Source organism: Lupinus angustifolius, chromosome LG11 (assembly GCF_001865875.1).
Source record: "Lupinus angustifolius cultivar Tanjil chromosome LG11, LupAngTanjil_v1.0, whole genome shotgun sequence".
Classification (NCBI taxonomy): domain Eukaryota; kingdom Viridiplantae; phylum Streptophyta; class Magnoliopsida; order Fabales; family Fabaceae; genus Lupinus; species Lupinus angustifolius.
In genome coordinates, this window is record NC_032019.1 from 349928 (window position 1) to 370794 (window position 20867).

A 20867-nucleotide genomic window follows, 5' to 3' on the forward strand; every position below is an offset into this window, starting at 1 on the left:
ATGTTCATAGCGTTGTTATGTATAACTATGAAGCATTTTCCAAATTTACAATTTGTCCCTTTTTGGATAAGGTTGTACTCTATAAGGTAAATCAGAAGTGTACTAAGTTCTGATGGGTATAGGAATCTTGTTAACTCATGAATATTTGTTTAGTTTTCTATCCTTGCGCTAGAGGTAATATTGTCCGAGTTGAGAACATCCACAAGTATGTGGAGCTAACTTTCCTAGCAGGTATTTTTTCCACCTACAAGACTCGGATTCAGCTTTACTTAAGTGAAATTAAACATGTATCACTTAAATCAACACCAGGAGTGATTACTATGCATCTTAAAATTACTAGCGTGGGTCTCGTGCTCTATTCTTTATTAGTATTTTTTGATATCCTTATTTCTTATATTATTATGCTAATACTGATATATTATACTAATATTCTAGTAATCATTTATTATTATTTTAATACTATAAAATAACATGTGATGAACAAAACTCCAAAACCAACCTGTTCCTGTTTCAGTTCGAGTTCCAGAAACTCAGCTCCAACAAGATATACTACAGTAAGCATTATTTCACCACATGGGTATCTTCAAAATTTCATCTTTCACTATATTAACATAAAAAGAAAAACATGGTCTAATCAGTTTATGATCATGTTCAATTTCAAGATTCAACAGCGTATGCAACATCTATAGATGTTTACTAAATCCTCACAAGGTTCCACCCCTGAAAAATCAATGGCACCAACAATTCTTTTTCTTCTTTTATCTCCTCTGTTCATTTCAACCAATATTGTTGGTCTCAAACAGCATCATGATGATGGTTTCATCTCTGTGGTGATATCTGATAAGGGTCTTGATTTTGCAAAGGATTTTCTGATAGAACAAGCTATAGCTTCTATTGTTCCCTCTCAACTTCCAGATATTGAGAAGAAAGTGAAGGTGCCACTTGTTGGAAAGGCTCAAGTGATTCTTTCTGAGATCACAATCAAGGATATTCAAATAAACACTTCATCTGTTAAGATTGGTGAGTTGGGCATTGTTCTAGTTGTTTCAGGTGCCACTGCAGATTTGACTATGAATTGGAGGTATACTGCAAGAACTTCTTTAGTACCAATTGGAATTTCAGATAGTGGTAAAGCCACTGTGAAGGTATAAGGCTACAATATTCTACTATTTTCTTACCTTGAAATTATCCCTTTAGTTTTATTGTTTTTGGAAGTTGCACTATATTTTTTATGATTTAGAATTTACATAGTTGCATTGGGGTTGGCTCCTTTAGAGAGTAAAGTGGAAACATATTTTCCTCATGTTGATAATTTTGATCAAATATAGTTGGCCTGATTGTCCTAGGGGAGCTATGAAGAGCTTAAAGGTGAAATTGAATTTGCTCCTTCATGCAAATGGAATTAGATGAAAATCAAGTTGGTTTAATATAGGCAATTCAATATACATGAAACTGCTGAGTAAGGGGTTTTGTTTCCTGGGCTGTACTTAGTAGAATGTTTCTTTAGGTGCATGTGGTGATGATTTTCAATAGGAATATAACATGTGTAACAAATCATCAATGGAAATATAACATGTGTAAGTATAACGACTGTTATATATGTAGTTTCATTCGAAAACAACACCACAAGCCCCCATGAAAATTGTTTCAGGAATTGGTCAAAGACTAAAATGTGGTGATATTTAAAGCTAAAAGATGTAGTTTCCAGATGGATAATAAAAGAAATGTATTTGAATATCTAACAGGCAAAGAACTGTGAGAATAATAATGTTTTCAATCGAAGCCACAAGGAGTGAACTAGTGCTGAGGGGTTTGAGTAATTTGCATGAGGTTTTCTAGGTTTAAGCCACAGTGCCACCATGTACCTATATATATATATATAAACTTTACAGTAACAACCAAGCCTCAATCCCATTAGGTGGGGTCGGATACATGGATTGAACAACACTATAATGTTCTATCATAAATCATGTCCATTGACAAAACAAAGATATATAAACTTTCTACATACATATTTCCGCCCAGTTTAATCAACAATATCCCCCTCTGAGTTGTGTTGTGCTATGTTTGGAAGGCTGAAGATCTGCAAGTGGGGCTTACTGTAAATCTCAAGAACCAAGAAGGAACTCTTAAGTTGATTCTCTTAGATTATGGATGTCATGTTGGAGATTTATCTATAAAGTTGAGTGGTGGAGCAGCCTGGCTTTACCAAGTGTAAGCAATGTTCTTAAGCCATGGTGTATAAGTAATAGTTGAAGTTATTTTGCCACCAATGTATGTATGTTTTATTGCAGGCTAGTAGATGCTTTTGAAGGCAATATAGCATCTGCAGTTGAAGAGGCCATTTCTAAGAAAATAAGAGAAGGGATAGCGCAGTTTGACACTTTATTGCAATCTCTTCCAAAGATGGTTTCATTTGACAAAACTTCTTTCCTAAATGTTTCATTCGTGGACAATCCTGTGCTGACTAATTCTTCTATTGAACTTGAAATAAATGGTTTATTCACTGGGAGAAGTAAAGTTTTAGTACCTCAAACTTACTACAGAGGGTCAGAGATTTCTGTTCCCCGTGGTGGCTCACCAAGGATGATAGAGATTTCAGTACATGAAAATGTTTTGAATTCCGCATCCTCAGTGTATTTTACGGTAAGTTTCTGAAGTATTCACTTCTTGTTTTGCATGCCTTAGCCCAATAACCAGAGTTTTCCTTTTCTGTTGGGTTCTTCCCCTTTTCCATTCTGAGCTATATTGATGGTGTGCTATAGCTCCTTCCTCCTTGTTACTTATTGCATATCTTCCAAGGTAAGATTTTTCATGATAGATTAGCTTGTGTTTGTTGAGGTTGTGACATCATTTAGACACTGCAGAAGAACAATTTATTTGTTGTTCCACGAAGTTTGCATGCTTGCCTGCATTATTTATATATACATATTAGTAGAGTGTTTCTTTGATGAAATTTGGTCATGAAATCTTTGGTTGTGTTCCTTTCATGTTGTTGAAATCTCAGTGAATTTGGCATAAAAGGATCACTTTATGTACTAATAATAGGGTGGCTCCAATTAACAGTTTGCACTTGAAACTTTTGTGGTTGTTTCTTTTGCCTTATTACTGACCAAAATACATTTTGAGAGTTTATGTTGTTCTTGCATTCAGGCAGATAGTATGCAATGGATTGTTGACGAGATACCTGATCAGGCCCTTTTGAACACTGCTGAATGGAGATTCATTGTTCCTCAATTATACAAGCAATATCCAAATGCTGACATGAACCTTAATGTGTCTGTATCATCTGCACCAGTTATACAAGTCACCGACCAAGATGTTAAAGGTTCCATTATTCTCGTTATAGTAATTAATGTTCTTGAAGCTGGTGAAGTCATTCCGGTTGCGTGCATCTCAGTGGTATGCTTGAATAGAATCCAGCAGTGAAAACTAGTACACTGGATGGATTGTTATAAACTCTTGAAGCTTACATTGGTCGAGTAACTATTCACCTATAGAACTTCCTACCTTAGGATACAACTCAACTCTTGTCATGTTTAAAAGTGTTGAACCATGTTAAAAATGCACTTATCTCTATTAACATAACTTTAATATGTCAAAGGTTGAGTTGGATGCCTAAGATAGGAAGTTCCTACCCATGAAATTCTTATTACACATAACATGCTTCTTTTCTAGATTCTGCTTAAGCTCTATGAAATTCTATCATTTAGGGCACAAATTAATTAAATGCTTATTCGATTAGCACTTATCATATGAGAACCGACCTGATTCAAGAAGCTGTTATTTCAAAAGTTTCTCTATTTGTCATCATGTTGTTATGCAAGTAGCCTGGTTTTGATCTTCTAACCGAAGTTTCAATCCGACCTATGTTTTTTTTTTGTCTCTACATGCCTAAGATTCTATTTATTAGATGTTGGTTGTTCTTTTTGTCAGTTAAAGAGGTAGCCATGACTATTATCTTATCTAACTTGTCCCTTCAATCTTTCTTATTGGGCAGAATATTAGTGCTTCAGTTGATGTGGAAATAGCAAGAAGCAATATTGTTGGTAGGCTTGAATTGGATAAGTTTTCCATATACTTAAAATGGAGCAAAATAGGAAAACTGCACATTCAAACAATTCAGGTAAATCAGAATAAACTTCTATGTATTAAGTGTGTACAGTTTAGTTTATTAGGTTTCTGACTGTTTTCGTTACAAAACGTAACTAACGTCTAACTGTATATACTAGTTTTTTGGTATAACAAAGAGTATCCCCTCACACACTAATCCCTTTTTTGTATGCGTTGTTGTCCCTCCCAACAAGTGTTATTCTCATAAATCGAATATTTGAACTTTTAGTAGAGCCTTATACTACTAGACCAATGCAGAAGGCAAGGCTTTTGATTGTGTTCTTATCCTACCACGTTTCACTTTGATGATTCATATGTAATATCATGTCATATGTACAAAGAAACCATTATACTTTCTATTTTGAAATATATGATTGGTAAACCATAGTTTATTGCATAGTATTAATCTTACTATCCAACTTTGTAACATTTGCAGTCATTGGTGTCAAATGTACTAAAAACAGTCCTCATACCATTCCTGAACTCAGAATTAAAGAAAGGAATAACATTGCCAATGGTTAATGGTTTTGGCCTTGAGAATGCTGGTATCTTGTATGCTCAACCATGGATTATGGTATATAGTGATGTTGCCTTCTTAAACCACTCCTATCTCACACAGAACCCATCTTATGATGCTTTATAGATACCATTTATTAGCTTCTTCTATGCATTATTACATCTTCACTGTACCTATGGATTTAACCATTGTAAATCATTATGTCCTCCAGAATTTGTTTATAATCAAACCTCCTTTATGCAAACAAGATTATCAATTTTATTTTCCAAATAGTAGTAAATAATAATTTGTTTAAAAAACTTATAGTTTTGTCAACTACTACTAAAGGAAGAAACCAAAGATTAAGATATACATATATCTAAATATGTATGTCTTAATCTATATCTCTCTCTTTTTCTTCCAAATATACATATATCAAAACAATGTATCACAATTTTTAGATATACATATATTTAAATCCTCATTAAGTATATAATTAAATCCCTAGAATTGCATTAAAATTTGAATGAAACTTTCTTTTTAGTATAGGGACTGAGTTATAAAATTTTAAATTATAGACAACTATTTAAAACTTTAATAAGATTCTAAGGATTAAACTAGTTACTACACAACTTTTTTGGAAAAAAAAATTATTTGCATACAAATTGAACTTCTGATCAGTATTTTTTCCAGGAATTTGTTTGTTATTATTGAAATGATATTTAGTTTTTTGTATGAAAACTTTACTTTTAATCTTTAACACTTGACAATAAATTCATTGACAATGCAATACCAAAAATTGAGAGACTAAAATTGAGAGACTGTATATATTCACATTACAAAAATCATCTTACTTTAAAAAATAATTTAAAACAATAATATTCAGTTCCAAGATTATAACATTAAAATATTGATAATAAGATAGGAAATAAATAAAAAAAGAGATTGTGATTGAGATTTTATAAAAACGAAAAATACGATTTTTTTTTTTTGGTTTCCCACGTATTCTAAGACCAGAGGCAATCCTGTCCGAGAGCCGCCGAAAATATCTACAAGTATATACGTGAGGCTAACTCTCCCAACTATTTTTTCCATCTACAAGATTTGAAAAGGAAAGAAATAATTAAGGAGTGAGAAATATATATATATATATATATTGAAAGTGGTAATCGTGTGTCTGTAGGTGTAGCCGGTAGGGTTGCGAGTTCTCATTCCAAAACACGATCGAATCAAAACTCAATTACTTACCCGCCAAACACTTATTCCCCCCCTTTTTCAAACGACGTCGTTCTCATCACCGTCGTTTCTCAACCCTTATGGAAGAAACGACGCCGCATCCCGAAGTTCATGTAGAAAACTCGTCTTTGGACTCAAAGCGTTCGATTTCGAGCGGCGAAGAAGATGAGCGGTGCAGCAAGAAGCATAAGGTTGATTCTCCCTCCACCGGCGAAGGGGAATTGAAGAGAGTGGCGGAGATAGTGTTGGTGTTATCTACTATGACCACGATGCGAGCTGGTAAGAAACCCACCGATGTTGAGGTTCACCTCATGAAGGAGGCGCGTGAGAAACTAGCGGAGCTTTGTCAAGGTTTGGCACCTAAGGATGTTGTAGCCAGGGAAGCTATTGGGACCGTCATTGAGGATCTTGGATTGAATGGGAAAATCAAGGACCAGAGGTTAGGGTTTCGGACTCCTAAATTCTCAATTGCGGAGAGGTTTTCAATTGCTAAGCGGAAGGTGAGGATTCATATCATTTCTGAATTGTTGATTCATGCATGTGAAACAATTGGTGTTTCCTTTTATTGTTGTCAATGTATGAGTTAAGAAAAAAAAATTGGATCACGATGTTTGATTTTGGTGACTATGGCTTTAAAGCACCAACACGAAAATTGCTTATTGTATTCTATGACCTTTTGCATTTGTGTTTTTTAGAGCATTATAGATGGAAATGTTATTAATAGTTTGATAAACATTAGTCCACTATTTTTGTTTGAGATCTATGCTTTTATGTTAATCTTGTATTAATTTTACATCATGTATGATAGTCGTGTTGTGTCCTGTAAGTTTTTAAATTTGCTGTATCCCCATGGTCACGTCATATCAAAATGCAATGGGAAATCAGTTAGATTTTTGTTGGAATTAATTCACGTTAGTTTTCTCCAAACTGACAAACTTGTGTAGCTCTTCAATGGTGATTGGCTATGCAACCTCTGAGATTTTTGTTGAAACAATTCACGACAAACAGCATCACTATTAATTGCTTGAGTGTTGAGTTATTTTTTGTTACAATTCATTTAATCTTAATCTACCTTATTGGGTAGGCACTAGACCATAATAGATTTTCTTCCTGGAATTTGTTGGAAAGATGAATTCTGTTAAAACGAAAGGATCCCCCCCCCCAGGCACAATGGAAAGCATTTATTTATAGTATGCTTGTAGTGGTTATGATAACCTCTAGCAACCTTTCTGATGACTTTTCTCCCCATTTTGCTAGTTGGATGAATCAAAGAAGTTTTCTGCACCTTCCACAACTTACACATCTCAGCCCATGCAAACTAGCATCAGTGGAACAGCTGATAACCGTGTGCCGCCACCTCCTGTTCGGATATTTGCATCTGATAAATCAAGCCACACAGCAATCTCTTCTACTGGCACTGCAGTGTCTATTCCTGCCCATGTTTCTGCAGGACCTTCTGCAGCCTTGCAATATCAATCGTCCAACAATGAAGTAAGACCTCCTATGGTTTCCGGTATAATGCCTAGTAGTCACTTGGGGAGAAATCCACCTTCCTTAGCAATGCCTAAAGTTGATGGAGGATCAAATGCACCTTCTTATGTGCAGCAACTACCAGGTAAGGTCCCTCATAGCTCGTCACCAGTTACAATGTCCAAGTAGTTGTGAAGTTACATTTTCAATTTATTAATGACTAATGTTACCATATGCATTCACTATAAGATTGATCGAACATATGTTGACTTGGTTTCTTTTTATGGTGAATCTTTAATGTTCATAAAATTGTGAGCTAATTAACTAAATGTTCGAAATATAGCATGGTTACCCAATACAAAATAATATAAAGTGTATGAGTGTATCTTATGACATTTCAGACATATAATTGACAACTGAGTGTTCTTAACTATCAAACTGTAGCAAATTCTCCAGCAAACCAACCTTTGGTGAATGCTCCGACATGGTCCATACCAACTCAGTCTGCATCATTAGCTAGAAGTGCATCAGAAAACAAGGTGCTTGGTCATAACTCTGTCAAGGTTGAAGGACCAAGTAGTGTAGCTGTGTCAAGGACAGGGCCACAAATAACAGCAGATCAGAGCTTTAGACCATTTATTAATCAAACAACTCCTGGAAATTTGTCTAGCATGAACAAGCCATTGCAGGGCGTGAACATAGTTCAGCCTCCTATGATTCCTAGTCACATTGACATTGCAAAGATTGTCCAGAAATTGTTACAACCAAAGCTTCCTGAGCTTCCCACATGGAATCCTCCATCAAGAGATTATATAAGTAAGGCTTTGACATGCCAGATGTGTGAGCTTGCTGTCAATGAGGTTGATACTGTACTTCTCTGTGATGCTTGTGAAAAGGGATTTCACTTGAAGTGCTTGCAGCCGTCGGTCTTAAGAGGAATTCATAATAGAGTTGATTGGCACTGCATGAGGTGCTTGAGTTTAAGCGGTGGGAAGGCTTTGCCTCCAAAATATGGCCGTGTCATGAGATCTTCTAGCACACCACAAAAATTGCCCTCTAATACGGGTGACATTCAACCGTCTTCAGAGAATAAAGTGGGGAGCTTAGATCCAAATGTCAACCTTCAGAAGTTACCAACAAATGTGAGCTCTGTTCCAGCTGTTACTGCTGGCAATGACAATGCTCAGCCGCCATTTGACCCAGAGGCCCCAGACACGAAAGATATACAAGTTACCAGCATTTCATCCAACATTAATCATATTGATGAAAAGCCTGCTGATCCAAACATCTCTATAAAATCCCTTAGTGCAGCTTCTGGTCCTTCTGTTGGTTTGCCAGGTGCAAGTTCTGTTCAACAAATATATTCTGACTTTGAAGCTTCGATCTGTAAACAGACTTCAGAATCTGAGACTCTTCCCAAATTATCTGAGCCAGGTAATTGTGACAATTTACAATCATCACAAGATTTTCAAGTTGAGCAGACAGTGTCACAAGGCAATGCTGAACTACCATCAGATAAACATGTCGACAATAGTTTAATGAATAAAAAAATACAGGAATCTTATGGAGGAGAAAATTTAAGTAACAATTTGAAGAGTGGTGACCAAGATGTTGCACCAGCAAATTTTGGTGGAAGTTCTGGGACTAATACTGAATGTAGAATGCAGTCTGCATTATCTTCAGATAACTCAGATGGTGTAGAATGGGTTGGTGATGCTGTACAAGTTGTAGATGAGAAAAAGTTTTACCAGTCTTGCTGTATTGATGGAATAACATATAGGCTGCAGAGCTATGCTCTTTTCCCCTCCACCCATGGCAAATTAGCACCTTCGAAACTTCAGGCAAGTGAATCATAATGCTTCTGCTTCTATCAAAAACATAAAAAGTGATTCAAAGAATCATGTTTTCAGTTGTGATGGAGCCATTGGTTATATCATGCCCCTAAGAATTTACTCTGAAAATGCAAAGTACATATATGGATACCATAATGTCAATGTGTTTTAGGTTTACTGTATGGTTTCTGTTGGGATTTGATTGCTTTTTACACCCTTATCTGAAATTATATTGTTTTATAAATTTATAGAGCTTCATTGATATTTTCCCATTTTATTTTCAGTCTATGTGGGAGGATTGCAAAACTGGGTTAAAGTGGATTAAGGTGACAAAATGCTACTTTCCTGGTGACTTGCCTGGGAATATTGGTCATCCTTGTGTATCTGAAGTTAATGAGGTAATTTTTATTTTTATACATACATCTTTACATATAAAAATGTTTCTGTTCCTAGGTTGATATCATTCCTTCATGCAAGTGTGAAAGTTGGTCATTGGTATGTTAACTATCAGCTTTTGTGTAAAGCTTTCTTCATTTTGATTTTTCATGCACTTATACCCTATAAAGCTTTTATTGGTATGAACGTGAAACCTGCGTAGTCAGAATCTCACAAATTGCAATTTGATTTGTGCAAGTCCTTGCTCCATCAATAATTTGCATGGAGTTCCTTTTTGTTGTTGAATTGTGCACTGAATTGCGGAATTGTGCTGGAAGGAATTTCGATTCTGACGTGTTTCCAACAATACAGTTCTTGGAGGGATAGTGATAGGGAGTCAAACAAATACCATGGAGTGACAAACTAAGGAGAGATGGCCTCTGAAAAAATGGCTCACACACTGTCACACATTACTCACATGGATAGATGCAGTGGGCCAGCAATCAGAGTGCTGGGGCACATGGATGCTCATTTGAAGATGAGTCTCTAGTGCTAGGATGTTTGGTGCTGGCAACGAGGGTGGTGGGTTTTATAGGAGGCAAATCATGCCTCAGATCTATAGTCCTGACTTGGACAGCCACAAAGGAGAGAGAAACCAAAGGGTCGGCTGACAGAAAATTGTGTCTGGGGGAAGGTTGTAGTAAATAGGAATGGTTGGGAGTGAGGAAATTATGAAAAGTCCTAATGACTAATGTACATATAAAAGGAAATAAAGAATTTGTTTTAGTTCTATACTTAGTTTTACAATTCTATCCTGTCAAAATTGTATTTTATGTTATTTGATTCACAATTTTCTAACCTTGATTGCAGCCTTTACAGTTAGTTCTTGTTTTGATTCGGTGTCTCAATTAAATGATAACTCTGAAGTCTCGGATATGCTCATCATTCGGAGCCTTATAGGCATATGTTGCATATGGATTTTTCTCATACATATGTTTTGGTTATCTTTGTTGAAGCTTTATGAATCAAATAGTGATGGAACTGAATCGGCGAGCTCTATTCGAGGCCCATGTGAAGTCCTACCATCTGATAAATTTAAACAAGAAAATGACAGGCGAAGTCAGTTAGGAAATGAAGCAAGTGCTAGATTTCAGCCAATTTTCTCATGCAGGTTTGTTTCTTTATCATCTATCATTCTGAATTGTGTTGTTTATTATTATTATTTTTACTGCCTGTTTCGTTAATACAGTTGGTCATATATGTAATGTAAGCATCAAGTAGAAAAATATTGACAATTTATTTTATATGTGGAGTTGTATGCTCTGAGGTTATAATTACTACAAAAAGGAAATATAAACAGGAACTCAAAGAAAATGGGGGCTTTAGGATGTGGTACTACCATGATAATTTAATATGAATACTCTAAATCTTTAGATAATAGGTAACACACAGGGTTTAGTTCTGAAGATTAATCTTGAACTAGCCATTATGCAGAATACTGTTTTTGGTGCAGTATATGGCTACCATTATAATGTGTTATTTGCATAATAACAGTTTTGGTACCTTTGCTGAACTTTTGAAGTCATCTTTCTCGGTTACATTGTTCTTTGGCATTCACTCAATCTGAGGGATATGAATTACATGCTTATTACCTTGCATAAATAAAATTGTATCTATTATTTGAGAGCAAGTTTCAAGGTAACAGTTCTGGCTAAGGAGAATTTATGCATAGGACTTGGAGTATGCTTGGTGCACCTAGGGAACCACTGTTGATACAATTTGCAGTATGTCCTTGGTAGTCTTGATTAAAAAAGAGTAGAAAACTGGAGATAGTAAACATGCGTTTAGTATACAATAATAACAACCAAGCCTCAGTCGCACTAGGTGGGGTTTAATATAAAGGAAGATAAAATGCTTTGAATTATCATTCAGGCTTGTTATAGATGCTGAAAATTTGAACATTGAAATACTGCATGCCAGTATGTTGAGCAGTAAGGAAATCTCATTCTTATACTACTTTAACCTCATTCCAATTTTTATAAAACATTACATTTTCACTTCATTTCATTCTTATACTAGTTATTCTTTGTTATTTTCATTTCAATTTTCGGATGAGATTATTTTATTAGCATGGAATGCAAATGAAAGCTGCTCTATTTCCATTCCCGTTCCTTTGGTTATTGCGTCTTTTTGTGTGTGTTAGATGACATCAAACGTTCAATACATATGTAAAAAGGTACATACATTGTGTGATGGCGTATGTATTGTCCTTTGTTTCTATTCCCACCCAATTACTAATAAATCAGGAGAGAATTTGAATCTCCGTATGAGAATTGATTCTTTTGCTTCGTAATTTTGTCTTTTTCATCTATTTAATTTTTAGGCTATTTGAATGGTTTTGCAGGTGGTTTTATGATGAAATCAAAAAGTTATTCCAACCTGTCACCAGTTGATATCTTGCACATATATGTTGTGATTCCCCTATACATTGCAATTTTATGGTGAGTATTTGCCCCTAATTCATGATAAAATCTGACATGGTAGTTAACTAGATAAGTTGATGCATGTATTAGATTAGATAAACTTGGACTGTGCAGTTTTAGAATATATAGTCATGGTTGACAAGATTGAGAACTTTGGTAAGATCGGGAGTGTGAGGTGAACATGAAAAATGTGATCCTACCCCACCCATTAAAAAAAAACATATACTTTCCTGTTTCTCTGTTGATATTTATTGTGTGTGCAGCTATAGGCGGCTTCAAATCATGCATTGGGTAAATTGAACACGAAGGACATTTGAGATCCACTATAAGGCTCATGTGGCAGCATTACCAGATTTTGCAGAATGTCTCTTCAAATATTCATGTAGCTCAAGTTGTGACTTAAGTTTTTGCTCTAGTTCTTCTTCCTGATAGCTATTCATTTTGTACAATTATATTTGGGCTTCTTAATTTCTTATTACCTTTTAAATTAGATGAACAGTGCAATGCCCTTGCTGGAATTGTATGATATTAATTTAATGTGTACAATATGTTTTTATGAAGAGCATATACCTAGCATTTTCTTTTCTCATAGGTCAAGATAGTAACAGAAATGCTGACCTGTCGTGATATCATTAGACGCAAATATTTTATTAATTTTCACGCTAGTCAAATTTTGAATAAATTATGATATATTAATAAAAATGCAAATAGACAGAAAAAAGATAGCTTATATCAAACATTGAAGCCATCTAAACAATGAAGGATAAACATTAAGAGGTTTAGCATTTTATTATTCAATCCATTATGGCTTAAAAAGTTACACTTATGCATTAGATTGACTAATATAAAACATTTGTTTGACTCATCAACATATTTAAAAACTGAATTAGTTTTTGCCTATCAAATTTGTGATTGAATTAAAAGTGAAGAATATATTGAATTAAAGTGAGGAAGGAGTCTATGAATTTGATACATTTTGATTTGATAGGCATGTTACCTCATCTTTACCAATCTCTCTCTATATATACTCCATTCATAATTTCATATTCTCTCTCTTATATCAATTCAATAAAATTCAGATAATTGTGTTTGTCAAAATGCAGTGGAGACAGGAGAGAGCAAATGCGGGCTTGTGAGAGAAAATAAGTATTATATTATTCTACTGTGACTTGGACTTTAATTTCTACACTGTTTTTAGCTATTCATCAAATTAAATCATAGGTCATTCAATAAATAAAAATGTTAATATTGGCGCATTACTCTCAAATAATAAAGGATTTTGTAGTATATTTGTTTTACAAAATCAAATAGTCAATTATTTTTTAAAATTACCAACTATACCCAAACATAAACCCATTCCTAGATAATTTGTTTTTTGCATTTTAGAGATACCTTTGAAATGTAGAAAAAAGTTCTAATAAAACTTTTTTATCTTTTCATGTTTGGTAGTATTTCAGAGAGTAAGTTTGACATAATGGTACTTATTGACCGATCATAAGTTCAAATCATACAAGTAATTCTCGGCTCTCGGGAACAAGATTGTATACATCTATTTCCTTTGTTGCACTTTATTTATTGGCAATCCTACATTCCTATGGTCTAATAAATGTCGTTTTGTGAAAACAATAACATACACCATCTTCTTTGTCGTGACCATAGGCTTGAGAAGTATAATTTTTATAGGGGTGTCATGGTAGTTGAATAATTCTGGGAAGGTTGCTCCTTTGAACAGTTACAGATCCATATTTAGAGATTATTTGTTTCCTTCAAGATCTACCTATGCAGATGAAGTTTACTTAAATTTTATATAAATGGAAAAGCCTAGCTAGCTAGATTAGATGGCTACATAGAAAATAAGAAAAAAAAACATTGCGTATGAACAAACTTGTTTAATCACTACATTTTGCTTCCAACTGCTGCATAAATGTCTGGACCGTCCAACACGGGTATACATCTGTTGTCGTACAGTTTGTACCATAAGTTAAAATTTAATTATTAAGTATTTTTCTGACACAAACTGTGAAACAGCAGATGCAAATGTGCTCGCGTCCAACACTAACTACCTGCTTTGTTACTGTAGCAGAGTATCCTCTAAACAAAAAGTTTGAAACACAACATAATCATTCAATTCTGTCTTCTAATGCTACAATATAAAAACATGACATTATTAGTAATATATGAAATTAGAGTGATGTTATTTACAGCATGTTGAGTGGGACAAGATTGTAGTAATAAAGCAGCAGACAATGAAACCACATAGTATTATAAAGTTTTACTTTGCTAATTTGTATGACCCCTCATTATACTGTCTCTAAAGTCCAAATGAAAATATGAACCAGCTTGGCCATACAAGGAAAATGATGCAGAGAATCCATTGCATAAAGCATATACGAAACAGGGAAATAACTGCCATCTTTTGACCATATTTAACTACTCTCTTCCCTTTTAATACTTTAAATATTGTGTTAATTATAGGCATAAGCAAACATTTTGTGATGATTAGTTTTGATGAATTGGCTACTACTATCACAGAGGATAAGATTCCATCCAAGCTGGGTCATAATTTAGAACTATACACTTGTGAATATGGTACCTTTTTCACACCTTTTTAGGGTGTGTAAGACTATTAATATATAAAGTGAAAATCACATCATTCACTTTTGCCTTTCATATTAGGACTATTAATTAAGCAAACAGTTATGAATTTTATTGTAACTTCATTGGTTACAATTTAATTAATCCAACAAAAGAATACTTCCACTCTATTACTAGTCCTAGTCTTACTTTATTTGTTAGGTACAAACAGATCGAACCTTGATTTCTGTGGCTATGGATCAACAAATAATTATTAATTTATCACCATTTGGCTTTTAACGGATCATTACTTTGACCCTCTTCTTATTCTAGGAGTATTATATATATAATAAAGTTGTAAAACTTTGTCATCAATGATATTAAATTTAGAGTAAATACTCATTTTTAGAGTAAACTTACATATAGGCTTAAGAACCATAATTGTTTTTGACCAATTAACTAATAACTAATACGTATCATGGCTGAATAAGAAGAATCTTTGGAAGCACATAGCAATGAAATAAGATACTGAGAAAAATGTAGAATATTCTGATGTGATGATGATACCATATATACCAGCAGCAGCATCATTGAAAAGAGAATAATAATAGTACAAGGTCCAGAATGAAAATGGTTTTGGTTAAGTTGTTTTTTTGTTTTTTGTCTTATTGTGTTGTTATTCATTCATTCCCGTACATAGACACAGCATGCAGAGCCAGGTTATGGATCAAAAGTGAATTGTCTCCCACTGCTCTATGCCCAACACAACCAATGCTGTTTTCTTTTCAATCCTTCACCTTCCACACATATATATATATAGATATATATATTGTACGTACAAATACAATGCTGCTGCTACTGTTTGTTTCTGATATTGTTCCCTTCCTCTATTCATATAAACCTTTTTTGATTTTGTCTTATTCAATACCATATTTCCTTTTCCCTATATAACAAGAAGAGATATAGAGAGATGCCAAACAAAAGAGCTTTTCCAATTCTTCAACTTCTTCATGCAAAACATCAAAATAAGAATACATATCACTCTTGGGTTGGGCCTTTCAATTGATACATGTGTGAGCAATTTTTGAATACTAAATTTTGTTCGGCCTAAAAATACTTCAAAATTAATTTTTCCATAAATAAATATTTGAATATTTGAAGAATTGCTTTCATAAAAAAAAATTGGTCATCAAATAAATTAAAGATTATAATATATAAGATGCAATTTTTATCAAATCAAATGATTTTTATATCAATTTGATTAGGTTGAATGAATTGTTTTGATAAAAATTAAATTTTGAAAGAATCAATTTGATCAACGGAATAAGTGAAGGATTTTACTCTCAAAATTTGCAAATCATGAGTTGCACTTTGAAAAAATAGCAATCATAATAAGTTAATAATAGCAATTGATATTTTTATTTTTAATGGTGATTATTGGCCTCATAATAACTCGGAATCAACCCAATTTTCGTTTTTGTATTTAAATAAAAATTTCAAATAATTTTAATTGAATTAAAGATCAATTATTGACATTTTTATGGATGGAAATTCCTTTTTAAAAGCCCACATGCTAATTTCATCTTAATTTTCGTTTGTTTTGATTAAACAAAAATAAAAAAATGCATTTGAGATATTTTGTGATTCTATAAAAATCAAATAATTCATTGTGTTAGTTTATTCAAGTGTGAATTCTCACATTGGATATGCGGGATGAGTGAAAAACGTGATGTGTCACTTGTGACTTTTCACTCTTCCCACTTCCCATACTCTGATAACAATGGAATTCAATGGTGGTTGGAGGCTCCCCGACCGCAGTCTGGTCCAACAAGTGGTATCAGAGCTGATGTTTCGGTTGGGACATGTTAGACTTAAAGAGGAGCAGACCAGAAAGTGTGTGGTACCCACAATTGAGGGAAGATTTTTGGATTTATTCAAATGTGAAGTCCCACGTTGGATCTGCAAAGAGGAGTGAAAAACTATATAAACAGGAAATGTTCATAAAACTAATTTCTTAAAGTTTTGTTACCTATTTGTTATACAATAATAATAGGATTTTTATGGAATTACTACATAATTGTAACCAAAAAAAGATCCCCAACTACTATTATATTTTTTAAAGGGTCTAATGATTACTTTTAAACTCATTTTTAGTATTACAATACTTATAAAAACTATTGAGTTTTTTTTTACAATCAAAGAGACACTTTTTAAGTGTCCCAAAACACAAAATAATTTAAATTATTGATTTTTATTAAAATATTATAGGCCATAATGATAAAAATGAGGTTTTGATAATGAATTAAACAAATGTGATTATTTCTCTCTTATGGATTAATGAGGAGATTATCTCCTATTTGCACATGTGCCAATTTGTATATAAATGTTGAGCTCTTTTCTGTTACTTGTCTGTTTTCATTGATATCTTACATTCTTACTTGTCTATTTAGTTAATTATGTCTCCTCCCATGTCAAACGATGTTGTTGTTTCCAATATGGACTTGGAGAAGTTACTTAGTATGAAAGGTGGCAAAGGAGAGGCCAGTTATGCCAACAATTCCCAAGCACAGGTAGATACATATATATATATTATTAGTGTGCTTACTGCATTTAATTGTAGAGTTCCTAAGGGCATTGCAGAAATCAAAATAAACAAAAATATGTATTGGAAATCAACACTTTTAAATTTCTTAACAAAAATATTTTGTTTCACTTCAGTAGTCCTATATGAGGTTTATGAATAAGTGATTCTCATAATCAACTATGAATATCTATGTATATAAGTTACTCCTGATTGTTTAATTAATGTCTTAAATGCACATTTTATATGTATGTTTGATTAATGAGTGCTAATAACATATACCTTAATAATTTATATGCAGGCTATGCATGCAAAATCTATGCATCACCTTCTGAAAGAGACACTTGACAAAGTTGAGCTTCATGCACCAGACACACCATTTGTGGTTGTGGACTTGGGTTGTTCATGTGGAAGCAATACTCTTAATGTTGTTGATGTGATCATAAACCACATCATCAAACGTTATGAGGCTATAGGGTGTTTTGAGCAACCAGAATTTTCTGCTTTTTTCTCAGACCTTCCAAGTAATGACTTCAACACACTCTTTCAGTTGCTTCCTCCACTTGTTCCCAACTCTGGTGTTAGCACCATGGAAGAATGCCTTGCTGCAAACAACCACCGCTCCTACTTCGCCGCTGGCGTCCCGGGTTCTTTCTACCGGAGGCTTTTTCCGGCTAGATCCATTGATGTTTTTCACTCTGCCTTTTCTTTGCATTGGTTATCTCAGGTGAATATCACTCTCTCTTTTATGATTATAATTTTTCTTGTGTTATTTTGTCCTTTTTTTACAAATATAATCACTTTATATACTTTTTTGTGTCTGAATTCATTAATATCATGTGACAGTGTAGGATAGGTTGAGAGTGTAGAAAAACTTAGGAATGCATCAAATTAAGTAAAAGAAAAAAGGGTTTGTGGATATGTCTGTTCTTGTTCCTAAAACTTTCATTAACTGTTTTATTTTTCTTTACTTTTTTTATGCAATTTGAAGTGATTGAATTAATGCACAAAATTATGATAGATTTTAAATCATTCTATGACTTTTGGTTACTTTCATCATTTTTGCCCCTGGTCTTTATAATTATAACTTTCAGATTAGAATTCCATAATTAAGGTATACCATACATTTCTTGGAAACTTTTGTAAATCACAATTGCACTAGTTTTCTAAGCATCTTTTAAGTAATATCTCACTATCATGACTTTCTTACAGTTATGATTCTCACCTACCCCATCTATAAAAAAAGTCCAAAGAATCTATGGTTCTGTCAAACTGTTTTAGGTAGGTAATGATTCAGTTACTGAGGATAATATAATGACATTGCTTTTAATATGAACCTTATTCTAAATCGTGGTCAAAAAGTCAATGCATCAAATTCATGGTATATACTCTATAGAGTTGAAAAAAGGAACCTTGTTTCAAGGAAACAATGACATGTTCCGACAGTGTCTTTTAATATACTACAATAGCTTCAACCTTCATGCATCTTGAATTATAATAATGCATGGGCCCGGGATATATAGCATTTGGTCAGTAGAGTGAAAAGGAGGATTTGAACCTGTGACGTTATGGTCATTAACCAACAAGCTTATCGTTACGTAAAGAGAAACACAATGCTGATATGTAGAATTGTACTAACTTTGATTATTATTTTACTTTGGGACCCTTCAGATCCCAGAATGTGTGCTAGACAAGAGGTCAAGTGCATACAACAAAGGGAGGGTGTATATCCATGGTGCTGGTGAGAGCACAACAAATGCCTATAAGAAACAATTCCAAACAGATTTGGCAGGGTTCCTGAGTGCTAGATCAGTTGAGATGAAGAGAGGTGGGTCCATGTTCTTAGTTTGCTTGGGCAGAACTTCAGCAGACCCCACAGACCAAGGTGGGGCTGGCCTTCTTTTTGGGACCCATTTTCAGGATGCTTGGGATGATCTTGTCCAAGAGGTAATTATTATCATAATCTCATTTTCTCACATGCTTTCTCATTTGTGTGTTACTAGTGGTCACCACAACCATTTCTTGTTGAGGTGCATGATGCAGCAAGACCACAAAGGAGTGCAAAAAGTTTAGATAGATAAAAACAAACTACTGTTTTTATAATGAGGGCTTTGATTTATGGGACTTCTGTGAGAATGTTTGTATTTAACTATTTAAAACATATTAATCCCCTTTAATACATTGATATTCACAAATTATATATAGTAAATAACATTATTTATGACAGGGATTAATTAGCTGTGAGAAAAGAGACAGTTTTAACATTCCAGTATATGCACCTAGCCTGCAAGACTTCAAGGAAGTAGTTGAAGCTAATGGTTCATTTGTCATAAACAAGCTTGAAGTATTCAAAGGAGGAAGCCCTCTTGTGGTGAATCAGCCAGATGATGCAACTGAAGTTGGAAGGGCACTAGCCATTAGCTGTAGGAGTGTGTCTGGAGTTCTTGTTGATGCTCACATTGGTGATAAGCTCAGTGATAAGCTCTTTCTTGGAGTGGAAAAAAGAGCAGCATGCAATGCCAAAGAGCTTTTAGAGAAACTTCAGTTTTTTCACATAGTTGCATCCCTTTCTGTTGCTCAATGAAAGGGCTTTTCTCTTTTATTTTTGTTGAGTTACTGCATAGAAAGAATCAAAACACACGATAGAAAATGACAACAGAGGTTGATCACCACATCCAGCCTCTTGTATTCTTCTTCTTTGGTGTGTTATTGCTGAATGTAGTTAGTTACTTTCTACAACATTATGTGCTTTCTGACTTTTGTCCCCTAGGATCTCAAGTAATTTCACTTTATTGACAGAAAACTTTAGTGTCCATATTTTAAGAAAGTTGTATGAATGATTTTGTCTACCAAGATGGCTTGTTGGATATGCCATTTGATTTAACTCACATCTTTCTAATCAATCTAACATAGTTTTTCTTTAACATTGCACTAGCAATCTAAAAGGTAAATAAACAATGAAAAGTTATGATATGTTCTAATTGAAATGTTCTAAGATGTTTTTCTTTCCAAATGCTTTGACGTATTCCTTGTCCCCATTTCTAACAGTAGCTGGCTGTTACCATTATATTGTGTCATGCCAACCATGTTTTGCTTAATATCTATGTAATGATCATGGACAAATCCAAATATAAATATCTAATTGGTAGAAAAAAAATGAAATCCTAACCAAAAGAAAAGAGGAATACAGAGAAGAGGAACAGAAATCAATCCTCTTAAAACAAACAGAAAAGCACTCCAAGAAATAACATGCACTTACGTTCAAAACACTTGGAGAGACAGAAACCATTAAACTATGCTCAGAATTTGAAAGTTGACTAGAAAAAAGAGACTAATGTATTAATACTCACTCTTCAAAATCCACTTTTGATGGATGGAATATGATAATATCTTATACGTTTGGCTGTCTACGACGTAAAAATATGACATCATCAACCGAGGAAGTGGTTAAAGAGTGAACCAAATAGAGGTAATGCTTGGTTTACTGTAAAAACAATTTTGAGAATATCATCAAACCCTGAAATAGAATTTCTTAAGCAAAAAATGTTATGATAGAAGGGGGAATTTCACTGCTAAGAGTCAAATTCTTAGAGGCAATATATGAAAGCACGTGAGCACAATTTGAGTTGAGACCCAAAAATATGATTAAAAAACATATAACATTGTTCTGGACAGAACTGAAATTCATGAAGCAGACATATTCCTAT

The 20867-nt window shown here is 33.8% G+C and overlaps 3 protein-coding genes across 5 annotated transcripts; all 3 read left to right on the top strand.

Moving 5' to 3' along the window:
- On the top strand, positions 662-4870 carry LOC109359392 (putative BPI/LBP family protein At1g04970). The gene is made up of 6 exons (XM_019604037.1): positions 662-1145; positions 2075-2214; positions 2295-2646; positions 3154-3402; positions 4001-4126; positions 4550-4870. The coding sequence occupies exons 1-6, from the start codon at positions 690-692 to the stop codon at positions 4754-4756; spliced, it is 1530 nt and encodes a 509-aa protein (XP_019459582.1). The 5' UTR covers positions 662-689; the 3' UTR covers positions 4757-4870.
- Positions 5780-12595, top strand: LOC109360880. Of its 3 annotated transcripts, none has more exons than XM_019606072.1 (7): positions 5780-6345; positions 7103-7460; positions 7772-9156; positions 9432-9545; positions 10539-10693; positions 11927-12023; positions 12269-12595. In XM_019606072.1, the coding sequence occupies exons 1-6, from the start codon at positions 5926-5928 to the stop codon at positions 11973-11975; spliced, it is 2481 nt and encodes an 826-aa protein (XP_019461617.1). In that variant the 5' UTR covers positions 5780-5925; the 3' UTR covers positions 11976-12023; positions 12269-12595. The 3 variants fall into 3 exon arrangements, with proteins under 3 accessions (XP_019461617.1, XP_019461615.1, XP_019461616.1); XM_019606070.1 differs by having other exon boundaries at positions 7760-9156; positions 12269-12594; XM_019606071.1 differs by having other exon boundaries at positions 7760-9156; positions 12367-12594.
- Positions 17011-20025, top strand: LOC109359499 (indole-3-acetate O-methyltransferase 1-like). The gene is made up of 4 exons (XM_019604190.1): positions 17011-17149; positions 17462-17887; positions 18832-19107; positions 19388-20025. The coding sequence occupies exons 1-4, from the start codon at positions 17036-17038 to the stop codon at positions 19742-19744; spliced, it is 1173 nt and encodes a 390-aa protein (XP_019459735.1). The 5' UTR covers positions 17011-17035; the 3' UTR covers positions 19745-20025.